The sequence below is a fragment of the Giraffa tippelskirchi genome, chromosome 5, assembly GCF_054371585.1.
Source record: "Giraffa tippelskirchi isolate mGirTip1 chromosome 5, T2T-mGirTip1v1.2.pri, whole genome shotgun sequence".
Taxonomy (NCBI): Eukaryota; Metazoa; Chordata; class Mammalia; order Artiodactyla; family Giraffidae; genus Giraffa; species Giraffa tippelskirchi.
In genome coordinates, this window is record NC_137279.1 from 96,803,323 (window position 1) to 96,826,877 (window position 23,555).

The 23,555-nt window shown below is 39.1% G+C and overlaps 2 protein-coding genes across 2 annotated transcripts; both read left to right on the forward strand.

Annotated features, from left to right (window-relative positions):
• The first annotated feature begins 1,778 nt into the window (after window positions 1-1,778).
• Window positions 1,779-19,952, forward strand: LOC145505236 (uncharacterized). Its single transcript, XM_081486994.1, has 4 exons — window positions 1,779-4,456; window positions 17,919-18,077; window positions 18,647-18,971; window positions 19,666-19,952. Exons 2-4 carry the CDS (start codon window positions 17,940-17,942, stop codon window positions 19,950-19,952), a joined length of 750 nt encoding a protein of 249 aa, XP_081343120.1. The 5' UTR covers window positions 1,779-4,456; window positions 17,919-17,939.
• A 351-nt stretch (window positions 19,953-20,303) lies between these two features.
• LOC145505237 (uncharacterized) lies at window positions 20,304-23,306 on the forward strand. Its single transcript, XM_081486995.1, has 5 exons — window positions 20,304-20,561; window positions 20,636-21,324; window positions 21,376-22,433; window positions 22,573-22,745; window positions 23,244-23,306. Exons 1-5 carry the CDS (start codon window positions 20,304-20,306, stop codon window positions 23,304-23,306), a joined length of 2,241 nt encoding a protein of 746 aa, XP_081343121.1.
• The last annotated feature ends 249 nt before the right edge of the window (window positions 23,307-23,555 follow it).

The window sequence follows — 23,555 nt, forward strand, 5'->3', positions numbered from 1 at the left end:
TCAACTTTTCTCCATACCTAAATAAAACTGTCAGTGAGTACCTAGGAATTATTACATTCAGTTCAGTTCACGTGAACTGTCGCGTCTAACTCTTTGCGACCCCATGGACTGCAGCACGCCAGGCCTCCCTGTCCATCACCAACTGCCAGAGTTTACTCAAACTCATGTCCATTGAGTCGGTGATGCTATCCAACCATCTCTTCCTCTGTTGTCCCCTTCTCCTCCCGCCTTCAATCTTTCCCAGCATCAGGGTCTTTTCAAATGAATCAGTTCTTCGAATCAGGTGGCCAAAGTATTGAAGTTTCAGCTTCAGCATCAGTCCTTCCAGTGAATATTCAGGACTGATCTCCTTTAGGATGGACTGGTTGGATCTCCTTGCAGTCCAAGGGACTCTCAGGAGTCTTGTCCAACACCACAGTTCAAAAGCATCAATTCTTCGGTGCTCGGCTTTCTTTATAGTCCATCTCTCACATCCATACGTGACTACTGGAAAAACCATAGCCTTGACTTGACAGACCTTTGTTGGCAAAGTAATATTTCTGCGTTTTAATATGCTGTCTAGGTTGGTCATAACTTTTCTTCCAAGGGGCAAGCGTCTTTTAATTTCATGGGTTCAATCACCGTCTGCAGTGATTTTGGAGCCCCAAAAATAAAGTCTGTCACTGCTTCTGTTGTTTCCCCATCTATTTGCCATGAAGTGATGGGACCAGATGCCATGATCTTAGTTTTCTGAAAGTTGAGCTTTAAGCCAACTTTTTCACTCTCCTCTTTCACTTTCATCAAGAGGCTCCTTAATTCTTCTTCGCTTTCTGCCATAAGGATGGTGTCATCTGCATATCTGAGGTTATTGATATTTCTCCTGGCAATCTTGATTCCAGCTTGTGCTTCATCCAGCCCAGCGTTTCTCATGATGTACCCTGCATATAAGTTAAATAATCAGGGTGACAATATACAGCCTTGATGTACTCCTTTCCCAATTTGGAACCAGTCTGTTGTTCCATGTTCAGTTCTAACTCTTGTTTCCTGACCTGCATACAGATTTCTCAGGAGGCAGGTCAGGTGGTCTGGTATTCCCATCTCTTGAAGAATTTTCCAGTTTGTTGTGATCCACACAGTCAAAGGCTTTGGCATAGCCAATAAAGCAAAAGTAGACATTTTTCTAGAACTCTCTTGCCCAATTATTATGTTGCATATTTAAAAAACTGAGAGGCAATCCAGATTGGTGTAAAATGGCATGCTTATATATAGAAAAAGCTCATCCTTACTTTCACTCCACCTACATTTCTCTCTTCCCCTCTTTATCTTTCTTTTACACACACATACACACACACACACACACACACACACACAAGATTAAAGTAAGAAAAAGCTGAAATCACTGAGGACAACTTGAAATCTTTCCTTGGAATCAACACTACTTTTCTTCACTATTGTCCTAGTAAACACCAGCTATAGGTAGAGGTGTTCCTACCAGATATTGCTCCACCACCAGATAGCTAAGCAGGAACATCACCTACAATATGCCAAGGAACCCAAGAGAATGTTCTACCAGGAAAAATTCCACCCCCAAAATAGCACCTCCCAGGAGATGACTACAACTCCAATAGGAAATCATTTAACCACAAATTCCAGCTCCCCTTCACTCCTACAGCCTCAGTCACACATCTCAAAGGACTGCTCCCTTGAATTGTGACAGTTTGACCCACATCAGCAGCCCACAAGCCATATGCAGCATAATGCCCTTCTAGCCCATTGGATAGGAAAAGGGAGGGACAACCACAAATGAATGATTGCAACTGAAATCCTGTAATTTCTGATTTGTCAATAACTTCTGACATTTGGGGATTGTCTTCATACCTTAATAAATATTGGCAGCCAGAAGATATAACTGTGGACACCTAAAATGCCTCTGAAAGCATTTCATTGCCTAGGAACAATGAGGCAAAGAGTTAAGTTCTGTCTGAGGATAGAGAAGATGCTCTACATCTCAGACTACATTATTCCTTGGTCAGTAATTTTAAAGATTTAGGGGGTAAATGTTCTTTGGCATTCTAAAGATAAAAAGCTAAGATGCAAGAGAGAACAGGCATGTTGGCAGGAAGTGGAATATGGAAACACATACCATATACATAGGATGTAGTGGGAATTCCACATAAAGTGGAATTGATAGTCCTATTATGCCTGCAGTTAGTAAACTGCACTGATCAAACAGGCATCTGAGCTGAGTTGAATCAAGTCAGGCAAAGAAATTTACGTGAATAACAGAATCATAGCTCTCACATGGAAAGAAGGAGTTATCAGACATCCTCCAAATGCTCCTCTACTTAATGACCCTCCAAAATATCCTTGTCTGATGCTCATCTCCCAGTAATAGATGCAACCTGTGCAATGCAAAGTGCATTTAGAGGGAAAAATCTGAGTTGGAGGCCTGAGTCCTGAATTGTTGATTTATCAGCCATGCAGCATTGGACCTCCTGATTGTCGACCACAATATGAGGAGCCTAGACTAATTGACTGCTAACAACTCATTCAATTCAACATTCTCTAGGCAGTGATAGGAAATTATCTCCAGAGATAATTCTTTTCATGACTGGACAATTCTGACTATTAAAATGTTCTTACTTATTCAAAGTCAAAGTACACTTGCCTATGCTTTCTACCAATCTGAGTTTTTATACAACCCATTTACAAGAGATTCTCATAATCATTGAAAACAGATAATCTTCTCCCACCAACTGTTTCTCACTTTGTTCCCTTTGTTGTTGTTGTTGTTTAGTTGTTAAGTTGTGTCCAACTCTTTTGTGACCCCATGGACCATAGCCCCACCAGGCTCCTGTCCATGGGATTTCCCAGACAAGAATACTGGAGTGGACTGCCATTTCCTTCTCCAGGGGTTCTTTCTGACCCAGGGATCAAACCTGAGGCTCCTTCATTGGCAGGTGGATTCTTTACCACTAAGATACCTGGAAAGCCCTTGTTCCCTTTACTACCCATCTGGCCAATCATCTACTTAACTTGACTCAGAACATATAACAAGTTGTCCACATCCATATTGAGAAGTGAGTGTCAGAACTGAATGAAAAGCTAGAGAAACCATCTGACAAGGGCCAACGGAAAGACACCACCAGTTATTTTGTTCTAGTTAATGTACTTTTCTTAATGCATCCTGAAATAGCATTACCTTTTGGGCTACTACATCACACCACCACTGCCACAATACCCCTTCTTTTACTCATGGCTTCTACCCTGTACTTGTGAAGTTGAATTTAGAACCAAAGTCAGAATTTTACTTTTAATTCAGTAAGATTCAGTTTTATTAGATTTGAGCACTTGTATGATATGCTAAAATCTCCTTGGATCTTCAGTCTCTCCTAAAAATATTTGCCATCTTCTACATTTTCTTTTCTTTTTCTTTTTTTGGCTGTACCATGCAGCATGGGGGATCTTAATTCTGAAACCAAGGATCAAATCATGTCCCCTGCAATGGAAGCACAGAATCTTAACCACTGCACCACCAGGGAAATCCCTCTGCCCAAATTTTCATCCGTTACTGATAAGAATATAATGATCATAACATGGTCAAGAAAACAGTCCTGGAGCCAACTACTAGGACTGTCCTCTATATGGATAAGAAACTGTAAGATTTGTGTCCTCTGATCATTAAAACATTGCAGCCTAGATTGTCCCAGCCTGGCCACTCTCTGGACTCCACTTTTCTCAGTTCATTCACTGCTGCCCCTGCAATGATTTCCACCGTTAAGGTCACCCAAGACATAGGGTACTTTGAAAGAAACCACTGTTTCAAATGTCAAAAATATAAAAATATCTTTTCAAAAAGGAGAAAAGTTCACTCCTAGAGTAATGTGTACGGGAAATAATGCAGAAGTTGGAGTCAGAATGACCTGAAATTGAATCCTGGTTCTGTAACTTACATGCTGGATAATCTTCTCCCTATCACTATCAGTTCCCTCATCTCAAAATTAGGGATGATAATAATGACCTCACGGATTGTTTCTGAGGATTAGAAGAAATATGTGCAAAATCCTAGTACATTTTTGGCACATACTGAATGGGCATACAGTATAGATTAAGACTATTATTATATCCTGGAGAGAGAGAGACAGTAGCTTCTGGCACAAAAAGATAAACCTAAAAAGAAAAGAGGAGAAAATGAAGATCTATGTTCTGTGGATGTTAACTACTAATGTTTCACAAAAGGAAAGAAAATGAGGACATTAAACAAAGATTTTAAAGCTCGGACATATGCATACCTCACTGGCTCTAAACAAGATCATCTCCTCACCCCACACCCCTACCCCTGCCAACCATTGCACCCAAGCATTTATTTGATCATGTCTCAGGAACTATTACAGGGCCCAAGAATACAAAAGATGATTCAAGACCCAGTCAATACCAGAATGAGAAGAAACACAAAATGGGGCACTGGGCACTACAGGTACATAAGTAATTAAAGTATCATCAGTGCTGTAAGGGAGATTAATATAGAGTATATGAGAGGACAGTGATCTACCTGGAGATGTAATATGAGGCTTTATGAAGGAGGTGGTGATTCTGGAGAGGCTTAAAGAATGAAAAGAAGCTAAGGTTGAGGGACTCCCCAGTAGTAAGGATAGCATATAGAGAATCTGAATAGTAGTAGACCATTAAAAGGTTATGCAAGGAATGTGGATCAGTATAGAGTGACTTTCCCATAAAATGCAGGTGATAAGAGAAGTAGCTAAAAGGATACAGATTTATTACTACTGTGAAGGGACTTATATGTCTGGTAAAGAAATTTGGAATTCTCCAGGCAAGTAGGAGCCACCAGAAGGAATGGTAAGACTAAAAGATGAATCAAGCAGGCTAACAGTGGAAGGGTTGGTTATTATACTTTTTACTAATGTCCAGCCAAAAGATGGTGAGGTCTAGAACTAAGATTGCCATGCTAGAGATAGAGGAAAGTCTGCATAATAGGCCTTCGTATAAAAGTGACACATTATGACATGAACATGAGGGCTAAAGAGAGAGAGAAACGGAAAATGACTTTGTGGGGCTTTAGACACTCAGCAGATAGAGGTATCAGATAAGTTCTCTCAGGATTCAGAGATGAAATTTATTAATAAATAGAGACCTGTTGTAGGTGCTTGTAACGTTGGCATGTAACATGGGCCATGATGCCAGACTTCAGCACCCAGCAAGCTCCTCCAGGCTACAATCTCCTTGCTCTTCTGGTGAAGGAAGGAAGGAAGAGGGACTAAATCTCACCTTGTCTACTTGTTCCTAAGCAAGTCGGAGATCTGGATGTAGATGTGGTCTCATCCTCCCAACATGGAAGACGGCATATTTTGGTACAAGCCATGATAATTAGCTCAGTTTGAACAGTATGGACTGAGATACAAGGGGACATCCAAATAGAAATGTAATCTGTTCAATATACAGCCTGGGAATAAAGAGAGAGGCCAAGGATAGGCGTCTCCTGTATATTTACGAGGTCAATGAGAAAAGCCACAGCTTATTCCACAGGAAGAGTAGGTAGAACATGTCTCTGATACCCCAATTAACAACCCTGAAAACAAGACTGATGATTCTTGTCCAATAAGTTCATGCCACCTCCAAGTGATCACTGCTTCTAATTCAAGAGCCCACTTTCTTGTTCTCTTTTGAAAAATCAAAATTAAGTTTGCCTATATTCTCTGAATTCATTACACTTTGTAGAAGATCAACATTCATCATGGCAAATTCTCTCAGGATTCAGAGATGGAATTTATTAATAAAAAGGGACCTGTAGGTAGGTGCATGTAACGCTGGCTTAAATATAAGCCAAATTTAATTTTTTCAAAAATGTATACTCTACTACTCCTCTAGAGACAAGAATAAAGAAGCGCACTTATCAGTAGATATTTATCAAGCATCTACCATTCAAAGTCGGGGTAATAACAACAACAAAACCCAGAAGGTGTGGACCCTGCACACAAAGAGCCTATGCTAGCCAAAGGGAATCGTCCATGAAATCTACAGTGTACACGGGAATGATGTAAACCTAAATTGTAACTTGGTAAAACAAGTACAGATGAGTACGTGAGCAAGCTGGGAAGTAAACAGGTCACTAGAGAAATAGAGGTGGAGATATGGGTGGATCTGAGTTTGGTTAGGAATGAATCAGACCATCCTACAGAGGATGGCTCCTCCCTGGATGGACCTGCTATAAAAAGGCCATGATGCCAGACTTCAGCACCCAGCAAGCTCCTCCAGGCTACAATCTCCTTGCCCTTCTGGTGAAGGAAGAAAGTAAGTAAGAGGGACTAAATCTCACCTTGTCTACTTGTTCTTAAGCAAGGTGGAGATCTCGATGTATGTGTGGTCTGAGGCTAAAAGTTCTGGATGTTTGGGGTTCTCTATTTTTAGTCACTGTGTTACTAAAAGTTTATTTTGACACAGAAGGAAAATGAGGGCATAAATTTGCTTTCCACCTGGCTACTCTCTTAATATTGTTGGATTATCTATTTACCCATTCACTGAACAAATATATTAACTACCTTCTATTTGCCATATGCTGCTCTTGGCTGATTATGCAGCAATGAACAACATAAATTTAGCAGCAGAAGAAGACATTCAGTAAACAAGAAATGAATAAAAATTTAAACAGTGATAAGAACCATGAAGAAAATAAGACAGTGATATAGTAAAGTAATAGGATAGTACTTGAGATTGAAGGGTTAGGAAAGGACTCTGGGGAATTCTTTTGAGCAGAGATCTTAATAACAGAAGAAACTAGTCAAGGCAAACAAGAGGATTCTAAAGCAGTAGTAAACCCTTTAAAGGATAAAAGATGCTTGGGTGCCTAGATCATGTTTAACATGAGGAATAGTGGTATATAGTGAGTCACAGAACTAGACAGGCCATGTAAAGAGGGGCACAGTAGAGTTTGTACATTATTTGAAGCAGATGAGAAGCCATTGGAGAGTATTAAGCAGGAAGAGTAACAAGATCACTCTGAGCTGCTATATGGAAAATAGGATCATAGGCAATGGTGGGAGAAAGGAGATGGACTGCAGTTTAGATGAGAGATGACAGGGTAATAGAAACAGTGAGAAATAACTCTTTGTTCAAAAACAAATCTAGAATCTATGCATGTCTCCATTCTCTCCTTTACACCACACTGATTTATTGCTCTGACCAGCCAAATCTGACTGTAAGACATGCCAATCCATCTGTCTTCCTATCCACACTACCATCTTAATCTAGGCTATCCCTTCATTCCCACCTCTATTATATGAAAATACCACAAATTATTTATTCATTTTTTATTGATAGATACTTGTGTTGTTTTCATTTGGGGAGATATTATAAATAATGGAGCTATGAACATTTTTGTTCATGATTTTTGGTTACAAATGTGTATATATTTCTATTGGGGATATTTCTAGGAGTAAATTGCTGGTCTTAGATATTATCAAACAATTCTTGAAAGTACTTCTGCCAGCTTATGCTCCTTCTAGGAGTGTATGAAACACCCAGTTTCTGCATATCTTCACCAATATGTGGCATTAGTATTCTTTTTTCTTTTTATCTTTTTAGTCATTTTGGTGGGGGAGTTATATTCTCACACTGTTAATTTGTAGCTCCCTGATGATTAACAAAATTGAGAACTTTTTGTGTTTATTAGAGATTTGTATATCCTGTTTTTCAAAGCTCTTGTACTGTCTAATCATTTTTCTATGGGGCCATCCATATTTCTTGTATTGATTTATAAGAGTTATTTTTATATTCAGGAGAGAGCCCTTTATTGGTTAAATGTGTTGCATATATTGTTCCACTCAATGGCTTTCCTTCTCTCCTTAACAGAGTCTTTGAATAAACAGACATTCCTATTTTTAATGCACTCCAATTTATCAATCTTTTTCTTTATCATTAATATTTTTTAAGTTCTCTTTAAGAAGTATTTCTCTACCCCAAGTTCTTGAAAATATTATCCTATGTTATCTCCTTCACCTTTTTTTAAAGCCTATGTTAGACTTTGCAGGCAAATAATCCCTCTCTTTTAAAAAATATTCACTTATTTGTTTGGCTGTGCCGGGTCTTAGTTGCAGCACATGGGATCTTTGATCTTCATTGTGGCATACGGGATCTTTTAGTTGCAGCATGTGGGATCTAGTTGCCTAACCAGAGATTGAACCTGGGCCCCCTGCATTGGGAGTATGGAGTCTTAGCCATTGAAGTTCAGTCTCCTTTATCTTTCACATGTAAAATCCACCTGGGAACAAATTCATTTTTCCATATGGGAATTCAATTAACCCAGTGCCATTTATTCAAAAGACCATCTTTTCCCTGCCAACTCTCATCACAACCTTTTTCATAAATTAAATTGCATAATGATATATCTGATCTTTCACTTATCTATTTGTTTAATGTTGCATCAGGGTCATGCTGTCTTCTTTTATAATACACTTAACATCCAATATGTCCACAAAGTCGGTCTTCTTCAGTGTTGTTCTGGCTAATCCTGGACCCCCATATTTTAATACAAATTTCAGACACTGCCTTATCAATCTTTATTTTAAAAAATTTCACAGATTCTGAATGAAATTTTATTGCATGTAAAAATGAGTTTAGGGAGATCTGACATCTTGACAACACTGACACTTTCAACCCATGAACAAGGCACAATCTTCCATTTATCCATATCTTCTGTAATTAGTCTCAATAACTTTTATAATTTTCTGAGTACATATATTTCATATCTTTCATTAGATTTCAGTTCAGTTCAGTCGCTCTGTAGTGTCTGACTCTTTGCAATGCCATGTACTGCAGCATGCTAGGCTTCCCTGTCCAACACCAACTCCCAGAGTTTACTCAAACTCATGTCTGTTGTGTCAGTGATGCCATTCAACCATCTCACCCTCTGTCATCCCCTTCTCCTCCCGCCTTCAATCTTTCCCAGCATCAGTGTCTTTTCAAATGAATCAGTTCTTCGCAAAAGGTGGCCAAAGTATTGAAGTTTCAGCTTCAATATCAGTCCTTCCAATGAATATTCAGGACTGATCTCCTTTAGGATGGACTGGTTGGATCTCCTTGCAGTCCAAGGGACTCTCAAGAGTCTTCTCCAACACCACAGTTCAAAAGCATCAATTCCTCGGCACTCAGCTTTCTTTATGGTCCAACTCTTACATCCATACATGACTACTGGAAAAACCATAGCTTTGACTTGATGGACCTTTGTTGGCAAAGTAATGTTTCTGCTTTTTAATATGCTGTCTAGGTTGGTCATAACTTTTCTTCCAAGGAGTAAGCATCTTTTAATTTCATGGCTGCAATCACCATCTGCAATGATTTTGGAGTCCCAAAGGATAGTCTGTCACTGTTTTCATTGTTTCCCCATCTATTTGCCATGAAGTAATGGGACCGGATGCCATGATCTTAGTTTTCTGAATGTTAAGTTTTAAGCCAACTTTTTCACTCTCCTCTTTCACTTTCATCAAGAGTCTCTTTAGTTCTTCTCTTTCTGCCATAAGGGCGATATCATCTGCATATCTGAGGTTATTGATATTTCTCCTGGCAATCTTGATTCCAGCTTGTGCTTCATCAAGTCCAGCATTTCACATGATGCATTCTGCATATAAGTTAAATAAGCAGGGTGACAATATGCATCCTTGACTTTCTCCTTTCCCGATTTGGAACCAGTCTGTTGTTCCATGTCCAGTTCTAACTGTTGCTTCTTGCATACAGATTTCTCAGGAGACAGGTCAGGTGGTCTGGCATTCCCATTTCTTTCAGAATTTTCCAGTTTCTTGTGATCCACAGTCAAAGGCTTTGGCATAGTCAATAAAGCAGAAGTAGATGTTTTTTCTGGAACTCTCTTGCTTTTTTGATGATCCAACGGATGTTGGCAATTTGATTTCTGGTTCCTCTGCCTTTTCTAAATCCAGCTTGAACATCTGGAAGTTCAAGGTTCACATACTGTTGAAGCCTGGCTTGGAGAATTTTAAGCATTACTTTGCTAGTGTGTGAGATGAGTGCAATTGTTTGGTAGTTTGAGTATTCTTTGGCATTGGTTTTTTTTGGGATTAAATCTTTGTTAGATTTAACTCCTAGCAATTTCCTGACTTTTTATACTTTTGTAAATAGCATCATTCCTTATTTCAATTTCTGTTTCTTGATTTAGTATAGAAATACAAATGAATTTTGTATATTTATCTTGTATCCAGCAACATTTTTAATTTTTTCTAGTAGTTTTAAATTAGTTTTGAAATTAGTTTTCCAATTTTATTTATTCTAGTAGTTTAACTATACATTTTTTTTAAATTTCTACATATGGAAGTCACATCATTCTTCAGTAATGACAGTTTTGTTACTTCATTTCCAATTATTCTGTTTTTCATTCTTTGTCTTAATTTTTGCTCTACCTAGGAACTTTAATACAATGTTGCATAGTATATTAGCAGGTGTACTGATTTCATCCAAAGACTGAGCAAGAAAAGTTTTCACCATGTAACCATTAAGTATGCTGTTTACTATAGTACCATCAAGGTGAAAGTGAAAGTGAAAATCGTTCAGTCCTGTCCGACTCTTTCCGACCCCATGGAGTATACAGTCCATGGAATTTCTAGGCCAGAATACTGAAGTGGGTAGCCTTTCCTTTCTCCTGCAGATCTTTCCAACCCAGGGATCGAACTCAGGTCTCCCGCATTGCGGGCGGATTCTTTACCAGCTGAGCCACAAGAGAAGCCCAAGAATGCTGGAATAGGTAGTCTATCCCTTCTGCAGCGGATCTTCCTGACCCAGGAATCCAACCAGGGTCTCCTGCATTGCAGGCGGATTCTTTACCAACTGAGCTACCAGGGAAGCCCTAATTGTATCATCGTAGGTACAATTCATATTTATAAATCAAAATTAATGTTGGATTTTTTATGGACAAGAATATATTTTTATTGTAATTACTTCCTTATAATGCATTTTATTCATTCACTGCCAGAATTTTCAGATTCCATTGGAATGAAAGAAAAATTGAACCAGGAATATGCTAAGCTTTATTTATTTATTTTTTTAAAGTTCTAGAGAGAAATTTTATTTTATTTTATTTTATTAAATAAATTTATTTATTTTAGTTGGGGCTAATTACTTTACAATATTGTAGTAGTTTTTGCCATATATTGACATGAATCAGCCATGGGTTTACATGTGTTCCCCTTCCTGGACCTAAGCTTTAAATAGCACGTCCATTGTAGGGGTTTTATCAAATGTTTTTTGCATCTATTAAGAGGTTCAAAAAAAACTGTTTTCCCTGTATTCTATCAGTTCTCATATATTAAAACAAACATGATTTTTGGAATAAAACTTTCTTAAGTATAATGCATATTCTTTTTGTACAATACTGCTAAGTCGCTTCAGTCGTGTCCGACTCTGCGATCCCATAGACGGCAGCTCACCAGGCTCTGCCGTCCCTGGGATTCTCCAGGCAAGAATATTGGAGTGGGTTGCCATTTCCTTCTCCATTTGTACAATACTAGATTCAGTTTATTATTTTCTTTCAGATTCTTGCATCTATATTCATGAAGGAAATTCTCCTGAAAATTTTGTTTCTTGTAATATCCTTGTCAGGTTATGGGTACTGAGGTTATGTTGGATTCATATAATCAGTGTTCTCCTTCTTTAATTTCCCTGAAACAGTCTGTGGTGTTAGAGTTATTTATTTCTTACACATTAAACAAATTCACTAGTAAAGCCAACTGATTTGTAGTCACCCCTCTCCTCAACATGGAATACTTCCTGTTGTTTACATTTGCATAGGAAGCATTTTTATAGAAATATGTCCACTTCATTTAAATTTTCAAAATTTTTCTATAAAGTTTATAATATGCACTTATCTTTCTAGTACCTGTAAAATCTAAGGCAATATCCCCTTTTATTTTCCTGATATTGATTACTTATGCCTTTCTCCTCTTTTCTTATTTAATCAGAGTTTCTCAGTTTTATGAATTTTTCAAAAATTTTGGCTTTTTGATTCTCTAAATTTGTTTCCTATTTCATTAATATCAATTTTTATCTTTATTATATACTTTCTTTGGACTGAATTTGTTCTTTTCCAAACTTCTTAACATATATGGTTAGGTTATTGATTTTTCAGCCTTTCTTTTCTAATATATGTAATAAAACTATAAATTTTTCATTAGGCATGAAATGACTGTATCCCACAAGTTTTGCTATTGCATATTTTTCTCATTTGTATTTAGTTCAAAATATTTTCTAATTTACACTGTAATGTATTCTATGACCTATTTGTTATTCAGAAGTTACTGCTTAATTTCCAAAGATTTGTGGAGATTTTTGTATCTTTCTTTCTATCACTGAAATCTAGCTTCATTCCACTGTGGTACAAAACAAATTCTGCATGATTTTAATCCTTTAAAATTTGTTGAAATTTTCTTTATGATTAGCATATAGTAAATTTTCAAAAGTCTCACATTCATTTCAGTAGGATGTGTATGTTATATTTGTTAGACACAGTGTTCAATATATATTAGTTACTGTCTTATGAATTTTGTGGAACTCTTCTATAGCCTTATAATATTTTTGTTTACTTGTTCTATCAGTTGCTGAGAGAAGTATGTTACCTACTATAATTATAAATTTGTCAATTTGTCCTTATAATTCTGTCAGTTTTTTGTTGGACATCTTATGAGGCTATGTTATTAAGTACATATCAATTTAAATTCTTATATCTTCCTCAAGAGCTAGCCATTTATTGTTATGAAAGATCCTTCTAGTTACACTTTTGTCTTAAAGTCTACTCTACAGATGTTAATACAGCAAAAACAATATCTCTCCCTTAATATTTGAATAACATATCTTTTTCCAACATGTATCAGACTTAAGTGTGTCTCTTGTAGACAGTATGTACTTTTTTTCCCGTCTAGTCTGACAATCTTTGTTTCTAAGTTACAGTATTTAGTACATTCTTATTCAGTATCATTACTGCTTAAATCTATTTGGTTTAAATCTACCATATTACTACTTGGTTTCTAATATCCTACCTGTTTTACATTTCTTTTTCTCTTTTCTAACTTTTTTGGATGAATTACATATTCATCAGTTAATTTTTGTCATATCAGCTTATTAATTACACATCCTTTTATTGGTCTTTTCATGCTTACCTTAGACATTGCAACACAACACCTACCCCTGGACTTATTAGAGTATATTATTAAAAAAAGAAAAATACTTTAACACTACTAATACTTTACTCCAACAATCCAAGTATCCTATAGTACCTGAACTCTATTTACCCTTCCCAACCTTATTTATGATAGTTATGGACTATCATAAATCTCGAAAGATATTATTATTGTTGTTTTCTCCATCACTATTCATTTAGATTTTCCCCTATACTTACATTTTTGACTTTTTCTTCATTCTTTCCTACCTCTCTGTGCTTCTGACTAGGATCATTCTTTAATATTTCCTTTAGAGTAAATCTTATGGTGTAAGGTAAATCTGCTTTGTATGCTTGAAAATATCCTTACTTAGGCTTTCTTCTTCATGTATATTTTCAATGGGTATAGAAGTCTAGGGCAGAACTTACTTTCCTACAGGAAGATAAGAAAAACATTTCACTGTCTCCCGGCCTCCATTATTTCTTTTGAAAAGTCAGTAGTTGGTTTTTTGAAGATAATATGTTTTTCCCTGGCTGCTTTTAAGATTTCCTCATTGTCTTAAGCAGAGAAGGCACTGGCGACCCACTCCAGTACTCTTGCCTGGAAAATCCCATGGGCGAAGGAGCCTGGTAGGCTGCAGTCCATGGGGTTGCTAAGAATCGGAAACGACTGAGCGACTTCACTTTCACTTTTCACTTTCATGCATTGGAGAAGGAAATGGCAACCCACTCCAGTGTTCTTGCCTGGAGAATCCCAGGGATGGGGGAGACTGGTGGGCTGCCATCTATGGGGTCACACAGAGTCGGACACGACTGACACGACTTAGCAGAAGCAGCAGCGGCAGCATTGTCTTAAGTGTTCAGACATTTTTTATTATGTGTCTAGGTATTGTTTTCTTTTAAATATCTGCTTGGAGTTGATAATACTTCTTGAATCTGTGGCTTGTTCCACAGTTTTTAATAATATCTTCCACCAGTTTTTAATAATTGCAGTTATTTAACTCCCCAAATTACTGTAGTTCCCTTCCAATCTGAATGTAAGCTTTGACAAATTGTCACTATTTTGATAGTGTTATGATACCTACACACACACATAAACACCAGCTTTCCAGTTGTCCTTAAAGAATCTGACTCTGAAAGAACCCTAATTAGTGATTCTACAAATTGATCCTTTAAAAACTGAATCAGATTACTCTGTTTCCAAAAAAAATCATTTAGTGACTTCCCATCACACTTACAATAAAAAGCACAAACGTTACCCTGTTTAGAAGATCATCATTTTCTGACCCCTGCTTGTAAATCTGACTTTAAGTTGTATTACTCCTGATTTGTTCTGGAATTGGTATTTTTTCTATATCACTAACCTTCCAAGTTGATTCCCACATTCAGATCACTGCACTGTTCCTTTTTACCTAAAATTCTTCAACTAATCAACAAGGTTAGTTTCTTCTTATTTTTCTATTTTAAGTTCACATATCCTTTTTTAACACAAAATCTCCTCTGATCAATCTAAAGCACAACCCTTACAACAACTCTATATATTAATAGCACCGTTCTTATTTTAACGGTATGCATATCACTTGTCAATATCTAATTTCTTTATTCATTTGTTTATTGTCTTCAGAAGAATAGGTACCTCATTCATCTTGTTTATTAGTACATCCCCAGAGCATAAAATAGTACCTAATCCTGAAGTAGGTGTTAAATATTTGTTAAATAAATTAAGGTATGAATGAGTGAGTGTAGAAATCAAAGGTAAGGTCATGCTTGGAGGTACCAACCTGGAAATCATTAGATAGTATCTGAAGTCAAGAAGTCCGATGAGATTTCAGTGAATAGATATATTTTGAAAGAGAAGGTCAAGGACATAGGCCATGGGGATTTTCCAACGTTTTGAAATTAGGCAAAAGATGAGAGATTAGTGAAGAATATTGAGAAAGCTGATAGATTAGAGGTATATCAGGAGAATGCAGTGTTACGATCCAAGAAACAAACAAACAAAAATTCCATGAAAAAAGGAATGAGCAATTCTACACCCCTAAGAGAGTGAGTAAAATGAGGAGGACGAACAACCAATCACTGTATTTAGCAACTTATAGACCATAGGTTATTTAACACAAATCAGTTTCAAGTTTGGAGACAAAAAATTGAGAGAACTGGTTTTAAGTGAGTTGTAAACATAAAATGAGGGGAAGCACAGACAATTCTTTGAAGACTCTTTGCTGAGAAAGTAAACCATTTACTAGGAGAGCTGGATGGAGTGGAACATCTTAGTGGTGGAGGAAATATTGTTCAAGGGAAGATCTTCAAGATGGAACAAACTCCAGCATGTTTTTGCTATGAATCAAAATTAATTACTAGATAAGGCAATAGTACGGAGAGAAGAAAAGTGGCCAATTTAAGGGATATTTTAAAAGTACACTCAATAAAACATGGTGATGAATTAGATACACGATGTGAGAAAAATGATAACCAAGACTAAATCCCAGGTTTGTGGCTTGAGCAATCAGTGAGATAAGGATAACTGGGGAGGAGAGGTGGGGGGCATAAAGTAGTTGGAAATTAAGGCTTCTGTCATGACTATGGTAGATTTAAGATCTCTTTTAGGCCCAAGCAGAAATATTTGATAGGTACTTCAGTTCACTTCAGTTCAGTTCAGTCTCTCAGTCATGTCCGACTCTTTGCAACCCCATGAATTGCAGCACGCCAGGCCTCTCTGTCCATCACCAACTTCCAGAGTCTACCCAAACCCATGTCCATTGAGTCAGTGATGCCATCCAACCATCTCATCCTCTGTCATCCCCTTCTCCTCCCACCCCCAATCCTACCCAGCACTAGGGTCTTTTCCAATGAGTCAACCCTTCGCATCAGGTGGCCAAAGTATTGGAGTTTCAGCTTCAACATCAGTCCTTCCAATGAACACCCAGGATTGATCTCCTTTAGGATGGATTGATTGGATCTCCTTGCAGTCCAAGGGACTCTCAAGAGTCTTCTCCAACACCACAGTTCAAAAGCATCAATTCTGCGGTGCTCAGCTTTCTTCACCGTCCAACTCTCACATCCATACATGACACTGGAAAAACCATAGCCTTGACTAGACGGACTTTTGTTGGCAAAGTAATGTCTCTGCTTTTAATTAGACATACATATGTCAAGCTTAGAGGAGACTTTATGGCTGGATATATAAATTCAGAGTTGTCAAACTATACATAGGATTTAAAGTTACACAGCCAGTTGAGACCCCTCCACTCCACCCAAGGGAACATAAAATACAGAAGAGGAACTAAGGACTCAATCACAGGCACATCAACATTAGAGCCTGGAATAGGAGACTAAGAAAAATAGGCAGTGAGGCCAGAAGAAAAAACAAAAGAGAATGGGGTCTCTGAAGGAGGATGTAGCCACCTGCATCAAATGCTGCTGATAATGTCAAGCATATGTGAAATGAAAATGGATAGTTGGACGTAGTAAGATAAAGAGTATTTTTTTAATTATCATGAGAGCTTTAGTGGATTTTTTGAGACAGAAAGATAATCTGAATAAAAGAAAATAAAAAGTGAAGAAAAAATATAGGTATATCTTTTGAGGGGTTTTGCTATAGTAGAGAAAAGATAAATCAGGTGGTGCATAAAGGGAGATGTAGGATGAGGGAGGGGATATAAATAAGAGACATTTCAGCATGAACACATGCTGTAGTGAATGTTTCAGAGGGGGAAAAAAAGAAATTGATGAGGTAGGAGAAAAAGTGAATAACTACAAAAGCAAATTGTTTGAATAGGCAAGAGAGAGTGAGATCCAGTGCCAAAATAAAGGACAGAAGGACAATTTATCCACAAAACAGTAGTGGAGGTTAAAGTATGTGGATACAAATGCAATAGGCTGGATAAACAGATAAAATAAAAATAAAAATATAAAATTCTTTCCTAATAGATCGCAAGTTTTCAGTGAAATAAAAATCAAAGTTATCTTCTGAGATAAAGGAAAGGAAGAATCTATTGCAGCTTTTGCCAAAGGTCTGTGAGAGTATCTACATTCCACTGTGAAAGACACCAATACAGTATACTAACACATATATATGGAATTTAGAAAGATAGTAACGATACCCTATATGTGAGACAGCAGAAGGGACACAGATGTATAGAACAGGCTTTTGGACTCTGTGGGAGAAGGCAAAGGTGGGATAATCTGAGAGAATAGTATTGAAACATGTATATTATCATAAGTGAAACAGATCGCCAGTCCAGGTTTGATGCATGAGACAAGGTGCTCAGGGCTGGTGCACTGGGATGACCCAGAGGGATGGGATGGGGAGGGAGGTGGGAGGGGGGTTCAGGATGGGGAACACATGTAAACCCATGGCTCATTCATGTCAGTGTATAGCAAAAACTGCTACAATATTGTAAAGTAACTAGCCCCCAATTAAAATAAATTAAAAAAAAATAAAACTATTGAGTAGAAAAGTAAAAAAGAAAAGCGAGTTTTAAGAGATATTTTGTGACTTATGATACTCTAGGCATGCAAATAAAAGAGTAGTTTTGATGTGAACAACAAAAAAAAGAGATCAGGCCAAAATGTTGGCAGTCCAGTCAAACTCTGTGTTGATATTCATCATGTAGATAATGAATAGAAGTTTTTTGTGGGCATCTTCCATTTTTAAAGCTGGGCTACCTAGGAAAAGATGTAGGTTTATAAATGTGAAAATCTATCATAATAATTGATATGACCTACAAAAGAAAAGAAATTAATGTACATTTTAACCTCTTTCTAGGTTCACCTATAGTTCCAAAAGATGTCGACTCTCCTGGAAAACATCAATGGCATCATCAAAATATTCCATGAATATTCAAAAACAGATAAGGAGACCGACACATTGAGTAAAAAAGAGCTGAAGGAACTTCTGGAAGTGGAGTTTCGGCCCATCTTGAAGGTAAAAGTTATTTGCCAGATAAAACAGTATATCATTTTTGTTCTGCATCAAAAAATGCCAAAATATTACTGTGAAATCTTTATGAGTTGTGTCACTTGGAATACGAACAAACATAATTTTATTTCAAAACAGATATAATTTGTTCAGCTCTTTATACCTCTATATATATTACACACACACATTGTTTATGGAAAAACATAAATATTTAGTTAAAAGGAAGTAAACAGAAGTTAACTTATCATAATATTCCCCCAAATTTCAAGAATGTAAAGAGGGTATGTCTAAAAGATAATTCCATGAAAAAAATTTATAAAATGCTGACATTTGAAGAATTAAAAGAAGAACATGCCCCATCAAATTTTTTATGTCACCATACTAGCATTTAAGATTTAGGTTTTTTAGTACAGTACCAACAGCTCTTTACTAAGTCAAGATAAAACAAACATTATTAAAGAAAACATTAGGTTCTACTTTTATATAGCAAGAATTCACATTTCCAAAGTTCACTTTAATTATTTAATCTTCCACTTCAGTCACTCTCATGTACTCTCCGTCTTCCCTGTTTACAGAATCCAGATGACCCAGACACCACTGAAGTTTTCATGCATATCCTCGATGTAGATCACAACAAGAAAATAGACTTCACAGAGTTTCTTCTGATGGTATACAAGTTGGCTCGAGCCTATTATGATTACACTCAAAGACAGAATTTACAGACAGCAGGACAAAAACAGGAAAAGTGTACATACCACTATGAAGATGAAGAAGATGATACAGAAGAAGACAAAGAAGAAACAAAAGGAAAGTACAGTCATTCAAGAAGAAGTGATGGAAAGAATCAAGATAGATCAAAGAGCCCAAGAGGAAGAGGGAAAAAAAGACATGGGTCTGGAAGTAAACAAAGAGGTGACACACCTACCTCTGGACACAGACATGGATGTAGCAAAAGCCATCATGAGTCAAGAAGGGAAAAGAAAAGGAGATCAAGCTCTACTGAACTAAAAGAAAGAAGGCACATGTCAAGTGTTAGCCCAACCAGGGGATATGAAGAAAAAGAAGAAGAATGTGGTTATGAAAATAAAGGTAAAAGAAGTGCAAAATGCATAGGATCAGAGTGTGATGACTCATATCAAGTTTGTGAAGACAAAGTGACCACGAATTTTCAATCCAGTCACAGTACACACTATGGGTCAAACATCATTAAGGGCAGAGACACGGAAGGACATTCACGGGATACAGATAGTAAATCTGTGATCACTCATGGAAGATCAGGGTCCAGCTCAAGGAATCAAACTGGCTCTGTCCAGACTCATAGAGGAGACAGTTCTACCCACTCAGAATCCCAACAAGAGACGCACAGTGAATCTGTCCGTGGAAGGTCAAGAAACACTGGGCAAAGACAGGGGAGCCACCATGAGCAGTCAAGGGACAGCTCCAGACACTCTGGTACTCGACATGGACAAACTTCTACTGTATCTGGAGGCAGTAGACACAGGCAATCCAGTGTTAGTCAGACCAGTGACAGTGAAGGACATTTGGAAGACTTAGGTAGACAGTCTGTGACAACTCAGGGAAGATCTGGTTCCAGCTCAAGAAACCAACATGGATCTTCCCAGGGCCAGAAAGGAGACAGTTTTAGGCACTCAGAGTCCCATCAAGGGAGCCATAGTGAATCTGTTCATGAAAGATCAGGATCCAGCACGGGGCAAAGACAGGGGAGCCACCATGAGCAATCAAGAGACAGCTCCAGACAGTCTGGAACCGGTCATGGACAAACCTCCACTGGATCCAGAAGCAGTAGGCACAGGGAATCCAGTGTTAGTCAGACCAGTGACGGTGAAGGACATTCAGAAGACTCGGGTAGACAGTCCGTGACAACTCAAGGAAGGTCTGGTTCCAGCTCAAGTAACCAACGTGGATTTTCCCATGGCCAGACAGGAGACAGTTCTAGGCACTCAGCATCTCATCAAGCGAGGCACAATGAATCTGTCCATGAAAGGTCAGGATCTAGAACTGGGCAAAGAGAGGGCAACCACCATGAGCAGTCAAGGGACAGCTCCAGACACTCTGGAACTGGACATGGACATACCTCAGCTGGATCTGGAAGCAGTAGACATAGGGAATCCAGTGTTAGTCAGTCCAGGGACAGAGAGGGCCATGCAAGAGATTCAGGTAGACAGTCCATGATACCCCACACAAGGTCTCATTCCAGCTCAAGAAACCAACATGGATCTTCCCATAGCCAAAGAGGAGACAGTTCTAGGCACTCAGAGTCCCATCAAGGGAGCCACAGCGAATCTGTCCATGAAAGGTCAGGATCTAGAACTGGGCAAAGAGAGGGGAGCCACCGTGAGCAGTCAAGGGACAGCTCCAGACACTCTGGAACTCGACATGGACAAACCTCTACTGGATCCGGAGGCAGTAGACATAGGCAATCCAGTGTTAGTCAGACCAGTGACAGTGAAGGACATTCAGAAGACTCAGGTAGACAGTCTGTGACAACTCATGGAAGGTCTGGTTCAAGTTCAAGAAACCAACATGGATCTGTCCATGGACAGACAGGAGACAGTTCTAGGCACTCAGAGTCCCATCAAGGGAGCCACAGTGAAACTGTCCACCAAAGGTCTGGATCGAGCACTGGGCAAAGACAGGGGAGCCACCATAAGCAGTCAAGAGACAGCTCCAGACACTCTGGAACTGGTCATGGACAAACCTCCACTGGATCCGGAAGCAGTAGGCACAGGGAATCCAGTGTTAGTCAGACCAGTGACAGTGAAGGACATTCAGAAGACTCGGGTAGACAGTCCGTGACAACTCATGGAAGGTCTGGTTCCAGCTCAAGAAACCAACATGGATCTTCCCAGGGCCAGACAGGAGACAGTTCTAGGCACTCAGATTCCCACCAAGGGAGCCACGGTGAATCTGTTCACAGAAGGTCAGGATCCAGCACTGGGCAAAGACAGGGGAGCCACCATGAGCAGCCAAGGGACAGCTCCAGACAGTCTGGAACTGGACATGGACAAACCTCTACTGCATCCAGAAGCAGTAGACACAGGCAATCCAGTGTTAGTCAGGCCAGTGACAGTGAGGGACATGCAAGAGATTCAGGTAGGCATTTTGAGACAACTCAAGGAAGATCTGGTTCCAACTCAAGGAACCAACAAGGATCTCTCCATGGACAGACAGGAGACAGTTCTAGGCACTCAGAGTCCCATCTAGGGAGGCACAGTGAATCTGTCCACCAAAGGTCTGGATCAAGCACACGGCAAAGACAGGGGAGCCACCATGAGCAGTCAAGGGACAGCTCCAGACACTCTGGAACTGGACATGGACATACCTCAGCTGGATCTGGAAGCAGCAGACATAGGGAATCCAGTGTTAGTCAGTCCAGTGACAGAGAGGGCCATGCAAGAGATTCAGGTAGACAGTATGTGACACCTCACACAAGGTCTGGTTCCAGATCAAGGAGCCAACATGGATCTTCCCATGGTCAGACAAGAGACAGTTCTAGGCACTCAGAGTCCCATCAAGGGAGCCACAGCGAATCTGTTCATGAAAGGTCAGGGTCCAGCACGGGGCAAAGACAGGGGAACCACCATGAACAGTCAAGAGATAGCTCCAGACACTCTGGAACTCGACATGGACAAACCTCTACTGGATCAGGAAGCAGTAGACATAGGCAATCCAGTGTTAGTCAGACCAGTGACAGTGAAGGACATTCAGAAGACTCAGATAGACAGTTCGTGACAACTCATGGAAGACTTGGTTCAAGTTCAAGAAACCAACATGGATATGTCCATGGACAGACAGGAGACAGTTCTAGGCACTCAGAGTCCCATCAAGGGAGCCACAGTGAAACTGTCCACCAAAGGTCTGGATCAAGCCCGGGGCAAAGACAGGGGAGCCACCATGAGCAGTCAAGGGACAGCTCCAGACACTCTGGAACTGGTCATGGACAAACCTTCACTGGATCCAGAAGTAGTAGGCACAGGGAATCCAGCATTAGTCAGGCCAGTGGCAGCGAAGGACATTCAGAAGACTCGGGTAGACAGTCTGTGACAACTCATGGAAGGTCTGGTTCCAGCTCAAGAAACCAACATGGATCTTCCCAGGGCCAGACAGGAGACAGTTCTAGGCACTCAGATTCCCACCAAGGGAGCCACAGTGAATCTGTTCACAGAAGGTCAGGATCCAGCACTGGTCAAAGACAGGGGAGCCACCATGAGCAGTCAAGTGACAGCTCCAGACACTCTGGAACTCGACATGGACCAACTTCCACTGGATCTGGAAGCAATAAGCATAGGGAATCCAGTGTTCGTCAGGCCAGAGACAGTGAGGGACATGCAAGAGATTCAGGTAGGAATTCTGAGACAACTCATGGAAGATCTGGTTCCAGCTCAAGGAACCAACATGGATCTTCCCATGACCAGACAGGAAACAATTCTAGGCACTCAGAGTCCCATCAAGGGAGCCACAGTGAATCTGTCCACGAAAGGTCTGGATCAAGCACTGGGCAAAGACAGGGGAGCCACCATGAGCAGTCAAGGGACAGCTCCAGACACTCTGGAACTGGTCATGGAGAAACATCCACTGGATCTGGAAGCAGCAGCCATAGGGAATCCAGAGTTAGTCAGTCTAATGACAGCAAGGGTCATTCAAGAGGTTCAGGTAATCAGACTGTGACCAACCAAGGAATGTCTGCATTCTACTCAAAGATCCAAAATCATGGTGCAGGCCAAGGGTGGAGACATGGCAGCTACGGCAGTTCCAATTATGACTATGGACAGTTATGGATTGCACATTCTCCAGCTGAAAATTTCAGTCATGATTCCAGTCATATGGAAAACAGGGACAAATCTGAATATAGAGGAGAACTAATGAGATCCAATATAACAGTCTGTAATATACACCCTGGAACTTATGGCCATTCAAATTATATTTCAAAACAGCTGGGCTTTTGACAGTCATGTAGACACTATTATTATGAATGAGTATTAATAAGGTAGTAATAAAGTAATTAACCCAAAGTTTAGGATATTACAAAGGCATAACTTTGATTCAAGGAAATTTGCATTACCCCTTCAGGGTGTTACCTCTTCTTGTCAGTTTTTAAAAATTAGTGATACTATTTCTTCACATTGGTGATAATTTCTTTTTATTCTATAGGAAACTTTGAGCTTTGTGGTTAAGAACTGGTTAATAGAACAAATAGATATCAAGGAGTGTTAAACTTGGAAAACCATGAGTATTTGGGGAGATGTGGTTCAAGGAAGGATTTTTCTTTTGAGAGGTACATATCTGGACCTCTCCAGACTGGTACAGATTGATATTAATGAAAAATATTAAAGGAACCAACAGGACAAAGTCACTGTTCCATCAAGCAAAGCTGCTATATCTTATTATCAGCACATCTGCCTCAAGTATCCTTCTTTTGGAACTCTGTATTATTCTGCATTTATTAAGCACTTTGGGCATATA